The sequence below is a fragment of the Eptatretus burgeri genome, chromosome 1 (assembly GCF_056783735.1).
Source record: "Eptatretus burgeri isolate ZD-2024b chromosome 1, Ebu_testis_v1, whole genome shotgun sequence".
NCBI lineage: Eukaryota > Metazoa > Chordata > Myxini > Myxiniformes > Myxinidae > Eptatretus > Eptatretus burgeri.
This window is the reverse complement of record NC_140961.1, coordinates 83,432,195-83,453,217: the sequence shown is the minus strand read 5'-3', so window position 1 is coordinate 83,453,217 and position 21,023 is coordinate 83,432,195. Positions and strand designations below refer to the sequence as shown.

Genomic DNA, 21,023 nt, shown 5'->3' with positions numbered 1-21,023 from the left:
TTAACCCAAACACCCAATTTTCACTCAAGCACTTCTTTGGAGTTCCCTTCGTATGCATGCAAAGTTTCAGGCTGCTAGGATTCATTGTTTCGGAGTTATGAAGGAGACATACACACACACACACACACACACACACACACACACACACACACACACACACACACACACACACACATACACACATACACACATACACACATACACACATACACACATACACACACACACACACACACACACACACACACACACACACACACACACACGCTTATTGGTATAGACTAGACGACCCGTGAACCCGTTGGGTTCCCATTGTGCCAGCGGTTGATAAAAACATCATTTCAAGGAATAAAAAGAAATAGCTCCAGCAACTTATACCGCTGAAGTTGTTTGCATTGATCAAATTCTCCCAAAGAGTACTTGACTGAATGGGGAATTGATTTTTAAAATTTTTTAACTTTGCCCAATTCTAAAGAAATGTGATACTGCACACCACAGGCGAATGGAGAGTAATGTGGGCTGAACATTTTTGTGCTATCATGTACCGTTTTGGCTGTATTTCAGGAACATACATACACATACATACATACAAACATACAAAATGAGAGTTCTAATAATATACTAGATGAACCGTGAACCCGTTGGGTTCCCGTTGTGACAGGAGTTGATAAAAAAAAATCATTTCAAAAAAAGAAAAAGAACAAAAATAGATCCAGCGAACTATACCGCTGAGGTTGTTTGCATTGATCAAATAATCCTGAAGAGGACTTGACTGAATCGGGAATTGATTTCTTAATAATTTTTTTCGTTGCCCAATTTGAACGAAACTTGATATTGCGCATTAATGTGGAAAAAAAGAAAAACGGAGAAAAGAAAGTCGACAAAATTATTGTGCGTAATCTTTTAAACACAATTTTATTTATTAATGAACATGGAAGTATTAGATCAAAATGGCGATGTTTATTTTATGCCTTAAAATAAAGAGTTCTTTGTCTATACTAAATGTTTGAGATTTTTTTATTAAATCATTTCAAGAAAAAAAAAAGGATAGCTCCAGCGAACGATACCACCGAGGTTGTTTTCATTGATCAAATTCTCCTGAAGAGTAATTGACTGAATCGGGAATTGATTTTTTAATAATTTTTTTCGTTACCCGATTTGAAAAAAAATTGATACTGCACACCGCAGGCGAATGGTGAGTAAGGTGGCCCTAAAATGTTTGCTCTATCGTGTACCATTTTGGGTGTATTTCGGGAACATACATCCATACATACATCCATACATATGTACAAGATGAGAGTTTTAGTAATAAAAAGATAGATCGATAGATATCTAATTGTAATGGAGCAAATAGATATTCAAAACTGAAAATAGATTAAAAAAATAATCATATAAATGTGTATCGCATAGCATTGGTAAAGGTGCTGTCACACCTTGACGATTTAGCCAGCAATGGCAACGCATAAAAATGCATGTAAAACGTTGGCGTACGCTGAAATTTTGATGTTTTTTTTAAAGTTTTGGTCGCATTCATAACGTGTTGGTCGTATGCATAAAATATTCGTAATGTACACAGAACGTTTCGTTGTCTTATAGATAACTTATACCAACGAATGCTTAGCCTGTTGTCGGCGTTGACAACCTATACCCAATGATAGTTTAACTTAGGCAGAGAGCGCTGCACGTATCGCCGACGAACTCGTGGCGTAGCCTGTTAAAAGCCTGCCGCACGCCGATTTAAACCATAACCGCCTGAGAATTGGAAGTGTCAACCACGCAGTCACACCTTGACGATTTAGCCAGTGCATGCCGACATATGAAAAATGTGTCTAAAACGCTGGCACACGTCGAATACGGTATGGGTAAGTTGTGTATACGTTAAGAGCACGCTGAAAAACGAGAAAGTACACTGTCATATTTCGTGGTACGTTTAGTACGTCGTGAAATTTCAAGCATGCTGAAAATTTTATGACGTACTCGCCGTATGGCTCACACGTTCCGCTGCGCTGGGAATAAGTTGTAGGCACGATATGCGATCGTTGACACACGTCGACACAAGTTCCTTGGAAGTTACTCATAAGTCGAAACACGTCGAGGTAATGTTTAGCATACCCGAAACTTATTTTCTCCGTCAAGGCACATTTTCTTTTTTTCTCCTTGGCTCCGTGAAGGCACATGGCGAAATATCTGAAGTTGTTGCTGTTGTTGTTATTGTTGTGTTTTTTTTTTGTTTTTTATTTTTTTATTTTTGGCTATCACGAATTTTAAAATATATTCAGACATTTGCTTTTAAGTTTCGATGTCGATGTGACAATATTTTCAAACAGAAAATATTCACAGAGGAGGAACTAAGAATAAGACATGGAAGTTATTGTTGTTGTTGTTTTTTTTTAAACTCTGCCAATATGCCATTATATGGTAGCTGTAAATTAGAAACACGTTCAGTAAGTTCTGTGGTCGTCCGGAAGACGTCAATCCGGAAGGTACGTTACACATAGGTTCAAAGCACGTTACTTATAGGTTAGAAATAAGTTTTGGGTACACTAAGCATTACCTCGACGTGTTTCGACTTATGAGTAATTTACAAGTAACGTGCCTCGACGTGTGTCAACGATCGCATAACGTGCCTCGAGGTGTGTCAACGATCGTGTAACGTGCCTACAACACATTACTCAAAGGTTACAAATAAATTTCGGGTATGCTAATCATTACCTCGACGTGTTTCGTTTTATGAGTAACTTACAAGTAGCGTGTGTCGACTTGTGTCAACGATCGCATAACGTGCCTACAACTTATGGCCGGCGTAGCGGAACGTGTGAGTCATACGCTGGCATACGTCATAAAATTTCAAGCATGTTAAAATTTGAGGACAACCGCAAAGTACAACGATGAAAGCCAGCATACTACAACGTATGGCAGTGTTTTTCAGCGTGCTCTCAACGTATACAAACTTACCCATAACGTATTCGACGTGTGCTGGCGTTTTAGCCCAATTTTGCATACATCAGGCATACGTTGGCTAAACCGTCAAGGTGTGACAGGGCCTTAACCGGCATAACAAATCATCTTACATAAAGAAACAACTTACAACAACTTAATAATAAGCATTTCAGTGATCATTTCTGACTGTTGTTCTCCCTGTCATCAGTCAAGAGAACATTGAAATTCTCCTTGACAGATCTTGCAATATGGCTCGTTGTGAAGTTGTAGGTCATAATAAATGGAATATGACGATGAAAATTATTTTGCTTTTCAATCATTGCCTCTTGATGAGAAACCATTCAAACACAACTGATCTGCCAGAATCAGCACATTTCAACCTTGCTAATCATACCAAAGATAATTTCCAGGTATGTTATCAAGGTGTGCTTCAGTGATTCAGATTGAAAGCGCTTAGAGGAGAAAGTCATCTTTCAGCTGAGCACTATACACCCTCAAGGAATTAATGTTACATTCCGGGCTTTTCCTTATTCCAACACTTGATTAATTATTCATGCACCTGTGAATAATTACAGAATTGCATCTCTATATATTGCTTCCATCAGATGTTTTGGATTCCTTATTTCTTTGATAAAGGGTTACACCCGAAATGTCGATTGTGGTTCTGTGTTTGAAACGGTGAATTATTTACGTGTGTGTGTGTGTGTGTGTGTGTGTGTGTGTGTGTGTGTGTGTGTGTGTGTGTGTGTGTGTGTGTGTGTGTGTGTGTGTGTGTATAGACCTTGAGGCCTCAATATGGCATTGTATGCAAACAAAGAAAGTGCTTGTTCGTTGTTGTCATGGTTGCTCAGCCAAGCAAATGGAATCCACTTCGCTCATAGGTCATGGTGGTGTGGAGGAAAAGTCATCACTTAAATCTTGATGTGCTGTGTGACTCCTGGAATAAATAAAAATGTCCTGCATGAAAATGGTACCTTGTGAGCTCTGCATAATGTAAGACCTCTGTATCCGGACATCTGTGTCTAATGCCAATTGGCTCTCAAGGGCTCTGCAGATGGGCCAATAATAGTTATATGAGTAGTTTCCATCTCATCATGACCCAATTACTGTTATTCGCAAATCAAAAGAAAAAAAATTGACGATTCACTACACCTTCTCATAACCTCGGTTGGCTTGCCAGGTTGCTTTCTGAATGAGTTTGTGTACTACAAAATGAGTGACTCCAGTTCCATTATTTCATGATGCATAAATGCCTGTTTGCATATTAGTCCCCTACCAGTTTCACCAGAGGGGACGAGAGGTTTGCTCTCTGTCTCTGTCAGTCTGTCTGTCCCACCTGTGGTTTTTCAGACTTTTTTCCCCATACCATTTAACACATTCAACTGAAACTTGATGCATGGCTTTATTATAACTTACAGAGCAAGTTCGAGTTTCAGGGCGTTTCGTCAATTTTTCACACAGTTATGCCCTTTTTGGACTTAGAAAATATCACATCAGTATGGAGGGGGGGGGGACACATATGCAAAACAATCCTCACTCTTGGTATTTTTGGTCGACATGTTATGTACTCCTATTTTAATGAAATTTTCTCCACATTTCTCCTGCATTCCCCATCCTGTACCTAGACCTCATGTGTTATCTAAATTCATTGCAAATGTGGTGGTCATGATGATGCATTAACCAAGTAAACACAACAACAGAGGTCCAAAAAGATTTCATCAGCTCTAAATTTCTGTCCTCTCTTTCTCAATATGGTGAACTGTTAAACTAAGTATATTGATGAAAACATTCTATGCTTGACCACTTTTAACATTTGGATACAAATTAAAGTTGTCCACGTGTGAAGGTTTGAATTTGTAGATGCATGACATATATATATATATATATATATATATATATATATATATATATATATATATATATATATATATATATATATATATATATATATATATATATATATATATATATATATATATATATATATATATATATATATATATATATATATATATATATATATATATATATATATAGTCACGTTTGTTGATCTCTATTTCATGCAGATCTTTTTTTTAAAACAGAATAGCATTTGGGCACAAAGATGCAAGCTAATATGCCATAACCTATGAAAATCAAAGCAAATATCTCAGTAGCAACATTGAATTTACCCTGCGTGCTACTGTAGGCTGGTAAAAATGCTAGAGTGTCCAACAAGCACAATAACAAAGCATAATGAATGAACTTTGTTTTGTTGTTTGATGATGTAATTCCATGAATGCGCGATGTTATAAAAAGAACCACGACCACAAAAATGATGAAGTATGCTAAAGCACCAAGGGGCCAAACTTTTGATGCCATTCCACATTCAAGCACTATGGTTCCAGGATGAGAAATTGTGTTGTGAACCACCTGAGCTGAACCAACGAAAATCCAGATAATACAATAAACCAATTGTGGCATCACACAGATCGAAGTCAACATCCATGAATTCATAGTTATCAGAATAATCTTCCACTTGTTGAAAGCAAGAGGATCTAAACAAGAATAATTTCAACCACAAGTTTTAGTTTGCATTGAAATGCAGCATAAGCTAAAATCAGTGTGACATTTCATGAACAGCTACATTTTTATGAAAGCAGAAACAGCAAATATTTTCTCCATTTTAATAAAATCATGATTTGAAAGATTGTTTAAAAAAAATCTGGAAGTTTAGTGCGACTGAAGCAGTCTTGTAAACCACCCTTGTACACTTGTACAAGTCTTGTACACTTGTACACTGTAATAAGATGACATTGAATCACAGTTTAGTACATTGAGGTTTTCTTAATCATCATGGAATGCAACGCCAAATAGCATCCTACATAGCTATCTCGGCAGCCTCCACTTCACCCCGACACTGCACCCTATCACATGCCACGCGCACTTCCCAGGGGTTACCCTTGACAGCTTGTATTCCATAAACCACCCGAGAGAACATATCCAAGTACTGCAAAACTGGAGGTTCTTGCAAGCATTTTGAAGGTGATTTGTGTTCTCGCATTCAATCATAGTGTATAATTCAATTTAAATTGAGGTTTAAAGGCATAAAAATATATTGATTCAGGGCTTTACCCCCATTTTACCCAGTGGCTATTACATCACCCTCTCAAACACATTACATTAGTTATTTGTGCCTGTTGTTTGTGTCCTATGTAATGTCTTTAATAACAGTAAGTTTCCTGTTTGGAATGTTTTTCAATTTTCTTTGACTGCCAGGCAGACAGAGTAAATTTTTTTATTCATACTCCTCTCTGTGGATGTGTGATTCAGAGCCAATGTATTGTAAAACGGCAAACTCGTCTTCCTATTCATGTTCCAATTCTTATTAAAAATATAATATTCAATGAAAAAAAGTTGGTCCTCCATTGTAAACTGATATGATAGACAGACAGATGGATGGACAAGAACCAATTGCTTATCCAAGCTTTTTGCTTCTCATGTGTGGGGTAATGCATTTTGTGTTTAAGTATCTCCTGAGAATTTGATACAAGTTAGTGTAGATGTTATATCCTTTACACACAAAGACCAAGACATACCATACATCTTTTTTTTTTTAAACTTGGGGGGTTCTATTCAGAGTTGTGCTTCCAATGTGTAAATTCAGGTGAGTCCATTCAACACAACTGATTTAATGAGTGAACCCATTTCAACTCACATATGTGTCAGGTCTTGGATACTAAACAAGAAGCTACAGGCAGAAAAGAGTATGGAGAGACAGAATCGTTTTGAATTGGAAATGGGGTTCGACAGGGGTGCATTCTCTCTCCTTACTTGTTTCATCTGTATAGTGAGTACATCATGAGGAATTCAAACTTTGATGCCATAAAGGCTTGAGTCAGGATTGGTGGAAGATGTGTCAATAATGTAAGGTACGAATATGCTGACGATGCTACTCTGTTAGTAGAAAGTAATGAGGTCTTGAAGAAAATGCTGCAGACAGTGAAGAAGGAAAGTATAAAAGCAGGTCTTTATTTAAACCTAAAGAAGACCACAATGTAGTCAACTGATGTGTTCCGATTGTGAGATGATTATGTGGAAATAGTGGAAAGTTTCATTTTCCTGGGTTGTAAGATTTAAGGGAGTGGAGCATGCGGATTTCCACCTGTTGGAAGCTCATGACATCAAACAGTCAATTGATTAGAGTGATACCTTGCATATCAACTCCAGGTTTCTAAAGGTCTTTCAGTCTGTGCGTCAATCCTTTCCACCTGTTGGAACCTCCATTTGTTCCTGTTGTTCCACCTGCATTTCTACCTGTTGTTGGATTGGATTTGGTGTTTCTGAGTTGGAATTGCATAAAACTGTGTATATGTTTTGTATCGAGCTAGTGTATGGTTATATTTGTATCTTGTTTGTATTTGTATAGTTGTATTTGCATTGAATTGCATTGCTTTTCATACTGGACTAAGTGCGGTCTTGTTTGAATTTCTTGCACTGTTTGTGAGAATGAGTAACTGTCTTAGGAAAGTGACTCAGGAAAGTCTACCTGCAAAAGTTATGCCGATTCAGTACATGCTTCAAAATTATGGAACAGAATCAACATATGATGTTGCCAAGTGGTCTAAGTGAACAGAGTGGAATAGAAAGGGGTTCTCAGAAGAGGGTACCTTTGAAAAGAGTAGTATTGAGAATTAAAAAGAGAATTGGAACAAAGGGAGAAAAGAGGGAGAATGGCCAAGGAGGGAAATTGGAAGGCATTTACGATGTGGAACTGGGAATGCAAGGATCAGGAGGAGAAATCCAAATTAGCAGGTTTAAAATATAGCTTAGAAGAAGGACAGGATAAATTTTAAAAATGCAACAACTCGGACGCTCCTTAAAATGGAAAAAGCATCGGCCCCGCTGCAAGCTAAAGTGTACCCTGATATAATAGATGAAGAAGTGATTCGTTTTGAGGAAACCCCTCCACCTCCATCCATCCATTGGGACCATAGTCTGTGAAGAGCATTGATGCTGCCTCAGCACTCTCCTTGACTATTGGGAACAATCCTGGACAGGTCACCATTCCAACACAGGATAGCAGCAAGCTCGCACTAATTTTGCCAACCTCGGAAGGATGGCAAGCAGAGTCAACCCCACCTAGTATTAATTCAACAGCCAAGGGGGATTTGAACTCAAGATCTTAGGATCCCAAGCCCACCACCCGAACAAGTAAGCCAACACCAGGCATCAGGTAATGCAATGAGAGTGTGGAATAGAGTCTTTGATGAAGAGAGCAACTCCGCTGCCAAGATGAGGCTCAGGTCTGTCATTCTGGATGAGGGAGTAACCAGGGAGAGAAACGAGGGAGTCAGAGACGTCTTGAAGGAGGAATGTTTCTCTTTAGCAGATTATGTCTGGTTTGTCAGTAGCAACCTGTGTGGAAAGATCTGTCAGGTTTGAGCAAAGGCCCCAGATGTTTGAGGTCCACACTTATAAAGAAGAGGGAGGGAGAAGGCTTTGGGTGGAGGGGGAGCGGAGGACGAGCGAGGAGGGGGTGGGGGTCAGGAGAATTGTTCTAAGAGTGTGGTGGATTGCAGAAGAGCGGGGGGAGAGGGCTGGATGAGGAGGAGAAAAGGCTTAGTCGTGATTGGTGGTGGTACAGTGGGAGTAATAAGAGGGGGCTGAGTGCAGTTGAAGATTGGAGAAGGTGGGGTGATGAGATTGAAGAGAGAAGGTGAGGGAAGGTGTTAGCTTAATCTTAATGGATGTGAGGGAAGCAATGGATGTGATGTGAGGGAAGGGGGAGTGAGGGGAGAGTTTGGAGTGAGAAGGGTGAGAGGGGAGAGTTGAGGGGGGAGTTTTTTAGAAAGGTGAGAGGGAAGCTTGGAGGAGGAAGAGTGCAAAGGTTGCTTTGAGAGGGATGGGAGACAATGAGAGCAGGCACGGCCAAGGTGTCGGAGGGTGATGGGAGAGGTGGGGAGAGGGGAAGGATGAGACTTGATAGTGGTCTGGTGAAGAAGGGAGTGGGCAAGGGCGGTACAAGATTTGAAGGGTTGGAAAGAGGGGGAGGTGTGCTGATAGAATGGAAGGAGCATATATGTGGTGATGAGGAGTGCACTGATTGAGAGAGTGAGATATCTAACATACCCTTAGCAAATAATTCAGCTGCATGCAATAACATCAAAATATCTGCTTCCATTTGTGTGTTGACATTCGTTGAAGGAAGAGTCTTCAGCAATGGTTTGAACATGCATACATGTTACTCTGACCAATGGTGTGTCAAGTTGCAGATTCACATTCACACTCGCATGAAGTTATACATGCATACAAGGAATTACCATGCAGTCTCACATTCAGACATATCTGTTGTAACTCTTTGGTATATTGCAAGAGCTTTTACATAAAATGGGTTGTGCCCATCAGGAGTGTCAACTTTTGCATCTATGTTATCCATGGAACACCAGATTGGAAAGGTCTTCAGCAGGCCCAGAGGCATGTCCACATCATTGAATTCATGCATGTTACTTTGTACTTTTGATGCAATCTTGGAGGTAATATCTTTCACGCGATTGTAGGACAAACTCATGCAATCACCTACACCGATACAAATACACCACAACACACCTTATCAAACCCATAAAACACCTGGACACTACGTGTCAACAATCCCCATCTACACCTCTATATGGAACAAGTAAGTAATGAAATTGAAAATGCATCCCAAAAATATAATTCTTCAAGACATAAGGACAACCTCACAAAGGCAGAGTGACAAGCACTCGACAATCTCCAACGTAATAAAGACTCAGTAATAAAGCCAGAAGATAAAGGTTCTGCTGTTGTCATTATGTCTACTACAGGATGGGAAGACACGGTGAGGGAAGGGGATGGGAAGGCAGCGTGAGGGGAAGGGAAGGCAGCGTATTGCAGCAAAAATACTTTTAATCGTCGATTGTGAAAGCGAACTTGTTGCTGTTACAGACTGGTTTCTTTGAATCCGCATTCTCAACTGTCATTATTCGGTACTTTCTCTGGTGTTCGGTTTTTTACAGTTATGAGCAAGGTCTTTTGAACAAAGTGAGCATGCAACTTTCGGACTGTCTTCTTTAACCTTCCTAAAATAGTTCCAAACTTCACATATGGACTTTTTGGCTGACTTGTCGTCAAAACTTTATCAGTCGATGTATTGCCGACCCGTGCATCAGCAAAGTTATCAGCACACTATGCTGGCCAACTCTGAATGCCTTGCTGTTCATTTAAAAGGAACATGCCCTTGGGATGTGTTTAGTTTGAAAGTGACTTGCTTTCACTTGAAAGTGAAAGTTACTCCCCAAGAGTACTTGACTGAATCGAGAATTGATTATTTTTATAATTTTTTTCGTTGCCCGATTTAATGACACTTGATACTGCACACCGCAGGAGAATGATAAGTAAAGGGGGCCAAAAATGTTTGTGCTTTCGTGTACCATTTTCGCTGTATTTCAGGAACATATATACATATACAAGATGAAAGGTCTTGTAATTTCTAGATGACCCATGAACCCGTTGGGTTCCCATTGTGACAGTGGTTGATAAAAAAAAATCGTTTAAACAAACAACCTCCAGCGATCTATACTGCTGAAGTTGTTTGCATTGATCAAATAATCCTGAAGAGTACTTGACTGAATCGAGAATTGATTTTAAACTATTTTTTTCGTTGCCCGATTTGAACGAAACTTGAAACTGCACACCACAGGAAAATGGTGAATAAGGTGGTTCAAAAATTTTGGCGCTATTGTGTACCGTTTTGTCTGTATTTCGGAAACATACATACATACATACATACATACATGTATACAAGATGAGAGTTTTAGTAATATACTGGACGACCCATGAAACTGTTGGGTTCCCGTTGTGACTGCGGTTGATAAAACAATCATTTAAAAAAAAAAAAACCTCTAGCGAACTATACCGCTGAGGTTGTTTGCATTCATCAAATTCTCCCCAAGAGTACTTGACTGAATCGAGAATTGATTATTTTTATAATTTTTTCGTTGCCCGATTTAATGACACTTGATACTGCACACGGCAGGAGAATGATAAGTAAAGGGGGCCAAAAATGTTTGCGCTTTCGTGTACCATTTTCGCTGTATTTCAGGAACATACATACATACATACATATATACAAGATGAGAGTTTTAGGAATATACTAGCAAAGTACCCGCCCATGGGCGGGTACAGTTATCTGTTGGATGGCGGTGGTCCATTCTCGATCGGATGAAATTGAGAAATTGACGTTATCCGGTGACCTTGACCCCGTGACCTTTGACCTTGACCTTAATCCCCTTATGTCCGTTCCCAAAGATCACATATGCCAAGTTTCATCTCATTCTATCCAACGGTTTGGCCATCTATAAAGGACAAACAAAGATGAAAAATTGACGTTTTAGTCAATTTATGACGTCATAACTCAAAAACCGGAAGTCGAAAGTGAATGTCGTCAATCAACTGTGTCATTTAATTTTGATTATCTGTCGAATGGCGTTGGTCCCGTCTCGATCAGATGAAATTGACCCGGTGACCTTGACCCCTTGACCCCGTGACCTTTAACCTTGAACTTGACCCCCCTATGTCCGTTCTCATGTCCCAAGGATCACTCATGCCAAGTTTCATCTCATTCCATCCAACGGTTCGACCGCCTATAAAGGACGAACAAACATACAGACAAACATATTCTATCTTTTTAGTATAGTAGATATAGATTACATATCTGAGAAGTTAACAAAAAAAAATTCCCAGCACTCTGGCGATATTCAACATGGCGTCCAAAATGGCCACCAAAATGGGTAAAATCATAGAATATGGTATATAACATCTCAAAAATGTGACAAATTGGAAAGACAATCATTGGGATTTGGTTCCTGGTCATTCGTAACGAATTTTTGATGATTTAATTTTGTTGCCATTTTAAAAAATCCAAGATGGCGTCCAAAATGACTGCCAAAATATACAAAATCATCGAAAATTATATATAGCAGCCAAAAACTGTGACAAAATTGTATTTTAATCATTAGAATAAAATGTTTCTTATCATTAGTAACTAATACCTGGTTATTCTAATTCAGTTGCTATTTTTTTAAGTTGAGTACTAAGTCATAGTATTCCACCTTGGAATATCTGCTGGAAGAATAATGGAACTAAAATGGACATTATATATAGCGATTGTCCACCGCTTAACAAACTATGCTAACAAACTTTCATTATATAAGGAAACACTTGTGATGTTTCATACAATTGCCAGTACTTCGGCTTGGAATTCCAGCTAGGAATATTTAGTAACAGAAAAAATGCTACTACAATGGACATTTTAGATAGCGTTTGTCCACCGCTTATAAAATTATGCTAGCAAACTTTCATTATACAAAGAAGCACTTGTGATAATTCAAACAATGCCATTTTGTTATGGCATTCAACCGAGGACTATCTCCAAATTATCTCCTGTAACTACAGTTCTTGCTAAGCTAACTAATCTAACCTGGAAAGAAAAATAAATACACATAAAAAGATTAGTACACATAATACTTGAGTGTATGTAAATATTCAAAGTGCATCGGGGTGTGTATAGGGGTGTGTTTGTGTGTGTGGGTGTGTGTGGGTGGGTGCTTTCTGGCTTTCAAATTGTCTGCCATCTTCAATTCCAAGTATGATAAGAAGAATAAACATCCTTGATAAGAATTATAAGACGAAGATTCCATGGTTGTGTCCCTCTATTATTATTACATTAATGATTATTTGAAGCTGACATTTGATATTTACGATGATTTTACCATTTTTTAAAACCATTTTGAACTCCATTTTGGATGTTATGGATGGTAATGAAACATAAATCACCACATAGGCCTATTAATTTCTTATAATCAGGAACGTATATTACAATGAATCCAAATATTAATTTACTGTACATTATTCTTAGTTTCAGGCTGTTATATACAATTTTCTATGATTTTGCTTATTGTGGTGGCCATTTTGGATGCCATCTTGGAATTTAAGCATTGTAACAAAATTCAATCACTAAGTATTAGTTACTAATGATGAGAAGCATTATTCCAATGAATAATATACAATTTTGTCAGTTTTTGGCTGTTATCTATAATTTTCTATGATTTTGCATATTTGGTGGCCATTTTGGACGCCATCTTGGATTTTTAAAAATGGCAACAAAGCCCAATTATCAGAAACTAGTAACTAATGGTCAGGAACCAAATCCCAATGATTATTTTTCCAATTTTCCACATTTTTGAGATGTTATATACCGTATTCTATGATTTTACCCATTTTGGTGGCCATTTTGGACGCCATCTTGAATATTGCCAGACTCTCGGGAATTTTTTTTAGTTAACATGTCAAATGTGTAGTGGGACGATAAAAGGAAGCGAAACAAGCCAAAAAAAAGAAATCTTGGTTTGGTAGAGTCCGGGGGGGGGGGGGGAGGGGAGGGGTGCACGGATACCCTCCGTAGATACTCCCTTAAGATCGGCTTGAAGTGGAGTGTGACATGCGTCGCACACTCTCCAACATTGCCCCTGACATTGGTGCACTGGTGAGCAAGAAACAGTTCCAGACATCTCACTGAAGTGAACGCGCTTAGTGCATGCTCATCAATTATCCTGCTGCGTTTAACGACCGAAGACCAATAGTTTAGCGAAGACATAAATGCCATTTTAAAATGATACTCTGCAAAAAAACATTTCCCTTAACACGAATGATTTGAATAATGATGAATTTTTGCTGATTTTAGGAATGCTAATGGTAAAATAATATAAGACTGTTAATGTTATACAATAAATTGTAGATCAATATTTTAATGAAAATATTTATTGGAATAATTTTTTTAATAAATTTTAGTTTTAAAAATTAATTTAGTGTTGATAATGTGGGGGAAATATCATTTTTCGTTAATTTCAAAGGGGGAAACAATACTATAAAGGTTAAGAAACCCTGCCTTAGAACAACAGTTTTGTCCCCTTGTCTATCATTTGTTATCACTAATTATGGCATGCAAAAAAGAAGCATCATTTTACCTTGGGGATAAGTAACAAGTTGAATCACCATATTCAAGAGGTAAGCAGCAACAAGAGTGATGCAAAAACAAGCCACTGGCTCTCGAAATTTACAGGAAAGATTGGCAGGCCGTTCCACAAACATGAAGGTACATGATAAACAGGCAATCAAGGCCAAGAGCATATTTCTACTTGTTTGAAAGTCAGTAGATGAAAATGTAGGAGAGTTGCGGAACTTGGATAGCAGTATCAGCACTGCATTGGTAATGCTGACACCAAGTACTGAGAATCCCAAGAGGACTAAGGAGAGTGCATCAGTGAAAGCCAAAAATTGTTCAGGCATCGCCTCACATTCATTCAAATGCATGTTGGACCAAAAGCCTTTTGGACATTCATAGCAGTTCTGAGAGTCTAACATGGCAATGACATTGAAAGATTTGTGTAGCAAGGGAAATGATAATAATGGAGAGGTTTCTTAAAATCCAAGGTCAACAGTTATGGTATTTTGACAACAGTGTAACGCCTCAACTGCCAAATAAGTAAATATTTGACAAGCCTTTCTGTTATATTTGAAAAGTCATAAAGTACCACTTCTTCTCTGAAGTGGCTGAACAGATCGAGGTGAAACTTTACACGGATGCCTGCTTATACATAAGGAACAAAAGGTTCACATGTATGACATCATAGGTCACATGGTTTGGCAGCCATATTGCATTCACCCTAAGACCTTTTAAAATCTTCTTCTCCAGAATGGCTTGACAGATCGTAGGGAAACTTCACTCAAATGTTTCCCAAGCCATGAGAGTACAAGTTGTTAAGGAATAATTGATAGATCACATGGTTTCTCAGCCATATTGGATTGAAGAAAAACATTAAATAATATTTTTTTCTGGAACTACTTAATGAAGACGTGAAACTTCACAATTATGATCTCGTAGTGATGCGGAATAGATGCTTTACATTTAAAATTGATCAGATGCATGGTCTGGTTGCCAGAATTATTTAATTTTTTGATATGTGTTCATTATTTTTTATTTATTTTTTATTTTTTTTGAATAAGGCTCACTTGGCTGTGCCTGGATGGGTTTGAGGGTAGAGTCGCCGCAGCTGAAATGCAAATCCTAACCAGGTTCCTCCTGATGACTTCATCTTTGGTTTTTTGCTTGTTTGAGTTCCTTGTCATTACTCCAATGCGGGATTGTACCGATTTGGTCTTCCATTTGATTTTAATTTATTTTAATCCCATTCTAAAATAAATTAAATGATGAATAATAATGAATAAAACGTCATGGGTCAGGGTCAGTTCTCTAATCAAAGTGGGGTTGCATCAAAACAGGACGTCTTGGTACCCGGTCATCAATCTTCTTCCTCTTTCGGCTTGCTCCCGTTAGGGGTCGCCACAGCGGATCAACCGTCTCCATTTCGCTCTATCCTCCACCTCTTCCATTGACACTCCAACCACCCACATGTCTGCCCTCACCGCATCCATGAACCTCTTCTTTGGCCTTCCTCTTCTCCTCCTGCCTGGCGGCTCCATCTTCAACATCCTTCTCCCGATATACTCCGTTTCCCTCCTGTGCACATGTCCAAACCATCTCAATATCGCCTCTCTCACTTTGTCTCCAAACCGTCCTACCTGCGCTGTCCCTCTAAAATACTCATTTCTTATCCTATCCATCCTCGTCACTCCCAACGAGAATGGTACCCGGTCATCAATGCCAGCAGTTATAAAGTTGTAGTTCTAATTATGTCTCTTATTAATTATGTAGCACACTAGTGCACAAACGTCACACAAAACTACACAAACACCACACAGCAGAAGTCCAGGCGAGGGTCTGCAATTTCTGATTACTCTTTTTTTTTTTTTTTGAACTACATCGCTTCCTCCGGACACAGGTACGATTTTTTTTTTTTTAATAAAGTGAGGTGTGAAGGTAAAACTGACCAAGAAGGAGAAGGGAGATTGGATGGTTGTAACCTCAAGGAATAGCGAATTTAAGACATGTCATCTCATGTTCTATTTTGACCCACACCTGGCCATAGAGTACAAATGATGTTTTTCCCAATCTCCCACCCCCACCAACAAAGGGAGGGGTTAACTCATCCTGACAGCTGTCTGTCAGTGCATGAGAGGAAAAAAATATGTGGATGCCTGTGAGGGGGAGAATGGTGGAAGGCATTCAGGCACAGATTTGAAACAGACCTCTGGTAGCTTGTACATGTTGCTGCATGTGAGCCTGGGGAGTACCTGCTTAAATCTGTCTGTCCAGGTTCTTCCTGCCATCTTTGTTCTTTGTTCCTTTCACATTTCTTTCTAAAAAAAAAAATTCACAATTCCCTTTTCATTCTAATTCTTTCTTTTTCTTCTCTTTCATATCTTACTCTCTCTCTCTTTTGTTATCTATCTCTCAAAGGAGAAGTACTGATCGTCGACTAGAAATGGTACTTCTGTTTCACATCCCAGTGGGTACATATCTACATATAACACTCAGACATGCCCAAAGAGAAATCTACGGAATCTTCTCAGGATGTTGCTTTGTTGGTGGCTGTTATGAAGGACATATGATGGTTATGTAGCAATGTGCACTGGCTGATCAACAATTGGCACACATGGAGGAAATGAAACTGTTATGTGTGGCTATAGCTGGCCATCAGCATTGATGTAAAGAAACCCGCATTTCATGGGTTTGGCCCATTTTGTTACTGAAAATCCGCAAACCCGTTTTAGTATCACCAAAACCCATATTGGATGGAAAATATAACCAAGTTTAAAAAAGCAATGTTTCGCTTCAATTCCACTCGCAAGGATTGACACACAGACTGAAAGACCTTAAGAAACCTCGAGTTGATACGCAAGGTATCACTCTAATCAATTGACTGTGTGATGTCATGAGCTTCCCTCACCGAAGGCCACGTCACCACCCTCCAGGATTCCGCGCGCAGCATCATTTCACTTCTGATGACGTCTACTAAATATGTAAAATGAAAACCTGCTTTCAATTCCTACTAACACGTTTTTCATCACCTCCAACTTGCCACATATGCATCAGCCTACTACAGTGTTTGTTGATACTGGTGAGGATGGTATTCAGGATCATCAAAACATCCCAGAGATATTACCTGTATATACTCCAAAATTATCGGATAAACAACCACCAGTCTTATCTGAGTCTACGACCTTAGGGGATTTCAAGGCGTGGAGGGAACAATGAGAATATTACTCTCTTATCACATGTCTCAGTCTTGGGCAAGCTCTTAAGCAGTTCACAACTCTCTGGAATTGTCTAACGTTGGGATTGAGATCAATTCTCAAGAATGCCATTGATATCAATTTTACATCAGAGACACTTTCTGTCAAGAATGTACTCACCAGCAAAAAAACACATCTATGAGGACAGTGCGACATCATCCACGATGTGTTTGATTTTCATGAGTGGCACCAGGGTGATGGAGAGACCTTTGACTCATTTTATTGTGCACTGAAGGAGATTGCTACCAATTGTAATCTTTCATTCATGACACTCGAACACTATTTTGTGATTCGGATCATCACTTGAATATTTGATTCAGAGGTGTGACGTAAGCTTATGACAGAGAGAGATCTCACACTACAATGTACTCTGGATGTATGTCGCAGCGAGGAAGCCAGCAGGAAGGATGATGACATTATGTTCGGACGTCAATCCCAAGCTGTCATCATTAAGAACTTTCGTCGCCCATTCTGTCGTCCCAGTCAGACCAATTCTGAGACCATCAAATGTGGAAATTGTGGAGTCGATGACCATAATAACTCAAATAGCTTTCTGGCTCATGATAAATCGTGCGGCACCATGGGTCACTTTGCTTGTGTATGTCGAAAATCAAAAGTTGAGAACCCTGCGTGGAAGACTAGACAACACAATGACAAGGACCCTCCATCTGTTCAGCAGATTGTCTTGTCACATGTGGTCCACATATTTCAGAGGCAGTATCATTCGTGGCATATTCACACAGACATAAACGACTTTGAGGGTGATTCTATTGGTACCATGGAGGTACTCCCAGACACTGGGACAAAGGCAACTATCATCGGTCCTGCACACCTGCAGCAACTTGGCATGCATCCAGATAACTTTGATGATGGTGACGATCTACGAGTGGTCAATGCTGATGGTGCTTCGATGAAGCACATGGGCATTCCTCACATTTTCATCCATCATGGAGAAAAATCTGAAGGATGATGCTATGTGTGTTCACCTGAAGGATGACGCCATACCTTTCCAGCTGCAGAAGGCATTACCACTCCCACTGGCTGGATCAGGTTAAGTCAGAACCCTAATGAAACGATGAACAAGGGTATAATTTCTCTGATGGTAAGTGAGCTTTCAGATTGGTGCTATCCATTTGTGGTTACCCCACAACTTAATGGTCACATTTGCATGTGTGTGAAGAATGAGTGTTTCTATACTGTGTGTGATGCGACTGATTGATACTGGGAAATTCCTCTGGATGAAGCCAGCCAATCCCTCATTGAGTTCATGACAACCTGGGATCAGTTAAAATACTTATGAGTTCCCATAGGCCTCAACACGAGTGGAGACAAATATTGTTACAGAGGTGACTGCTCTTGATGGAGTCCACAATACAGTCAGGGTTGTCGATGATATGCTAACCTATGGATCCCCATTCAAAAAGCATGTTCAACAGGTGCGGAATGTACTTCTCCGATGTTGTGAAGAGGGCAGCTCCATGTTGGGGAATTGTCAAGGTCAATACAGATTTGGGCCTTTACAAGGCCAAAGGTGGTTCCTTGAATAAGCCAAGATAGGTAAGGTTCTCCGTCTTTGCTCAGGTTAATTGCAATAATGGCTCACACCCATGGTGACTTCAGTGGCCAATAACTCAGTGACGACAGTTGTTTGGTAGTGGGAATATATTTTTCTTTCCATTTTTCCTTGTATTATAATCAGTTGCAAAGACCTGTGGTAATAAACTAATATTTATTTACTCGAGCTTAATCATTGGTGAGAGACATAGCCAGGCAATGAGTTATAATAATTGTTTTAACTAATCTGGAAGGAGACTTGTATTAAAAAAAAAAAATACTTTTTGGACTTTCTCTGACACTGACAGACCAAGGCTGATGCTGCCATCTACGCTGATGGACCTCTGATAGCTTATACATGTTGCTTCGTTTGAGTCTGTGGAGTAACTGCCAAAATATATCTATCTGGGTTCTTCCCGACATCTTTGTTCATCACTCCTTCCTCATTTCTTTCTACTTTTTCGCATTCCTCTTTATTCATTCTAATTCTTGAGTTTTCTTTATTTCTCTCTTTCTTCATCTATCTGTCTAAAGATCAGTGAATTCTTGCAGAAAGCTTTCTGTATTGCTCACTTGGCTGTGCCTGGAGAGGTTTGAGGGTTGTGGGGTCGTGGCTGAAACACAAATCCTAACCAGTTTCCTCCTGATGACTCCATCTTTGATCTTTACAAATTTGGGTTCTTTCTGATGACTCCAATTGTGGGGCAACTTAGCTAAATATAGCATAACAATTGTGCATTTGGTGAGGAAAGCACCAAATTTGGCGCACTAGTAGCCTATCATATTATGAACAGATTTGGATATTGGGCCATCTCAAATTCAGCCGCTGATGGCTGTGGCAGCCATTTTCCACTGCCATCAAAAATTTTGAGATGGCCCAATATCCAAATCTGTTCATAATATGATAGGCTACTGGTGTGCCAAATTTGGTGCTTTCCTCACAAAATGCACAATTGTTATGCTAAGTTGCCCCACTACAATGCCGTTTTTTGCCTTCCATTTTATCGAAGGACTATCAAAGTTTGAACATAAAACTTGGACCACCAAAGTTGACCAAAGTCACCAACGTTAGTAACAAAAAAGCACTTTGTCAGAATTATTTTAAAAATTGCAAAACGTCTACCTTTATACTAAATTTTTTTGGGAAATAACATGACCCTTTTGGATGGTGTTATGTGAGCTGTTAGCAAGTTTTTTTTTTCTGCAAAGAGTGTACATTCTGAACATCACACACCTGACATGTTTGAATATTCTCCTTCTGCACACATCACACAATCAAAGCAGCAAAAAGGTTTTCCTTTCTGAGAAACTTTTCGCATTCCAGGAGCGCAAGTTTCACTGCAAACAGAGTATGGAATCTGAAATGAAGAAGAAGAAAAAAATACCCAATCAGGGCTTCCTAGAGATTAATGAAATTGTATCAAACTGAATAAAATTCATATTCAAGTCAGCATTTGGATTTCTATTTTTTTGCAAACACTATTTGATAAACTTGCCCAATCATGTTTCTAATGTAGGTCCCACTTATTTGCTCCATCCAACATTGACAATAGTATAAATATTTATTGCAATTTACTTTCTTACAGCACAAATAACAGAAATATGGAATACAGTGAGATGTGAAAAATAAATCTCGCTTACCTCATTTCCCTCTCCTTTCCAAACAATTTTATGAATTTCGACACTGAGTTCCCCAGAGTTGACAATTGAGTCATATGCGCCAACTACCTTGAAAAGAACAAAGCCGCTGTGTGGTTGCTGCCAATTGATCAACTCATAAATCGCTGGAGGATCTCCGTTTTCATCAAAATAGTACATTTCTCCTATATTATTCCAGAAATGAACTTTTCTTGTGTAGAAGAGTAACTGTAAGCATAGACAGGATAGCTTATGAGAAAATAATTATCTCCGATGCATTTGACATTATATATATATATATATATATATATATATATATATATATATATATATATATATATATATATATATATATATATTGTTGCGGGCCGGGGTGCGAGGGCAAGAACGACCGCTAGGTGGGGGAAGTTACGTCGCCTCACACCAGACGCCCAGAATTGTAGGCCATCGCTCACGGATAATTCTGTGAGGCAGCGGGTCACTTCACCGACCGTGGACGCCAATAACTCAACCGCGTGGCGTAGGGTCTTTTTGTCTAGAACAAATTTACCTAATTAACCACGCGGTTTTGACTACCGGGGAACCACGCCCTCGATACGCCTTGCCCGATCCGGATCACTCTACCAACTACCAACTCT

The 21,023-nt window shown here is 39.1% G+C and overlaps 1 protein-coding gene across 1 annotated transcript; it reads right to left on the bottom strand.

The window, feature by feature from the left end:
- Positions 1–4,998: 4,998 nt before the first annotated feature.
- On the bottom strand, positions 4,999–20,833 carry LOC147034865 (extracellular calcium-sensing receptor-like). Its single transcript, XM_085858157.1, has 6 exons — positions 20,810–20,833; positions 20,389–20,613; positions 19,982–20,105; positions 13,965–14,354; positions 9,256–9,498; positions 4,999–5,477 (listed from the first exon to the last, which is right to left on the bottom strand). Exons 1-6 carry the CDS (start codon positions 20,831–20,833, stop codon positions 4,999–5,001), a joined length of 1,485 nt encoding a protein of 494 aa, XP_085714283.1.
- Between the last annotated feature and the right edge of the window lie 190 nt (positions 20,834–21,023).

Coding starts and splice junctions, on each gene's coding strand:
- LOC147034865 (XM_085858157.1), bottom strand. CDS start 20,833: ATGGCCTACAATTCTGGGCGTCTG. Junction 14,355..19,981: donor AGAATATTCAAACATGTCAG/GTGTGTGATGTT, acceptor TTGCCATGTTAG/ACTCTCAGAACTGCTATGAA. Junction 9,499..13,964: donor ACTTGTTACTTATCCCCAAG/GTAAAATGATGC, acceptor GTATCGGTGTAG/GTGATTGCATGAGTTTGTCC.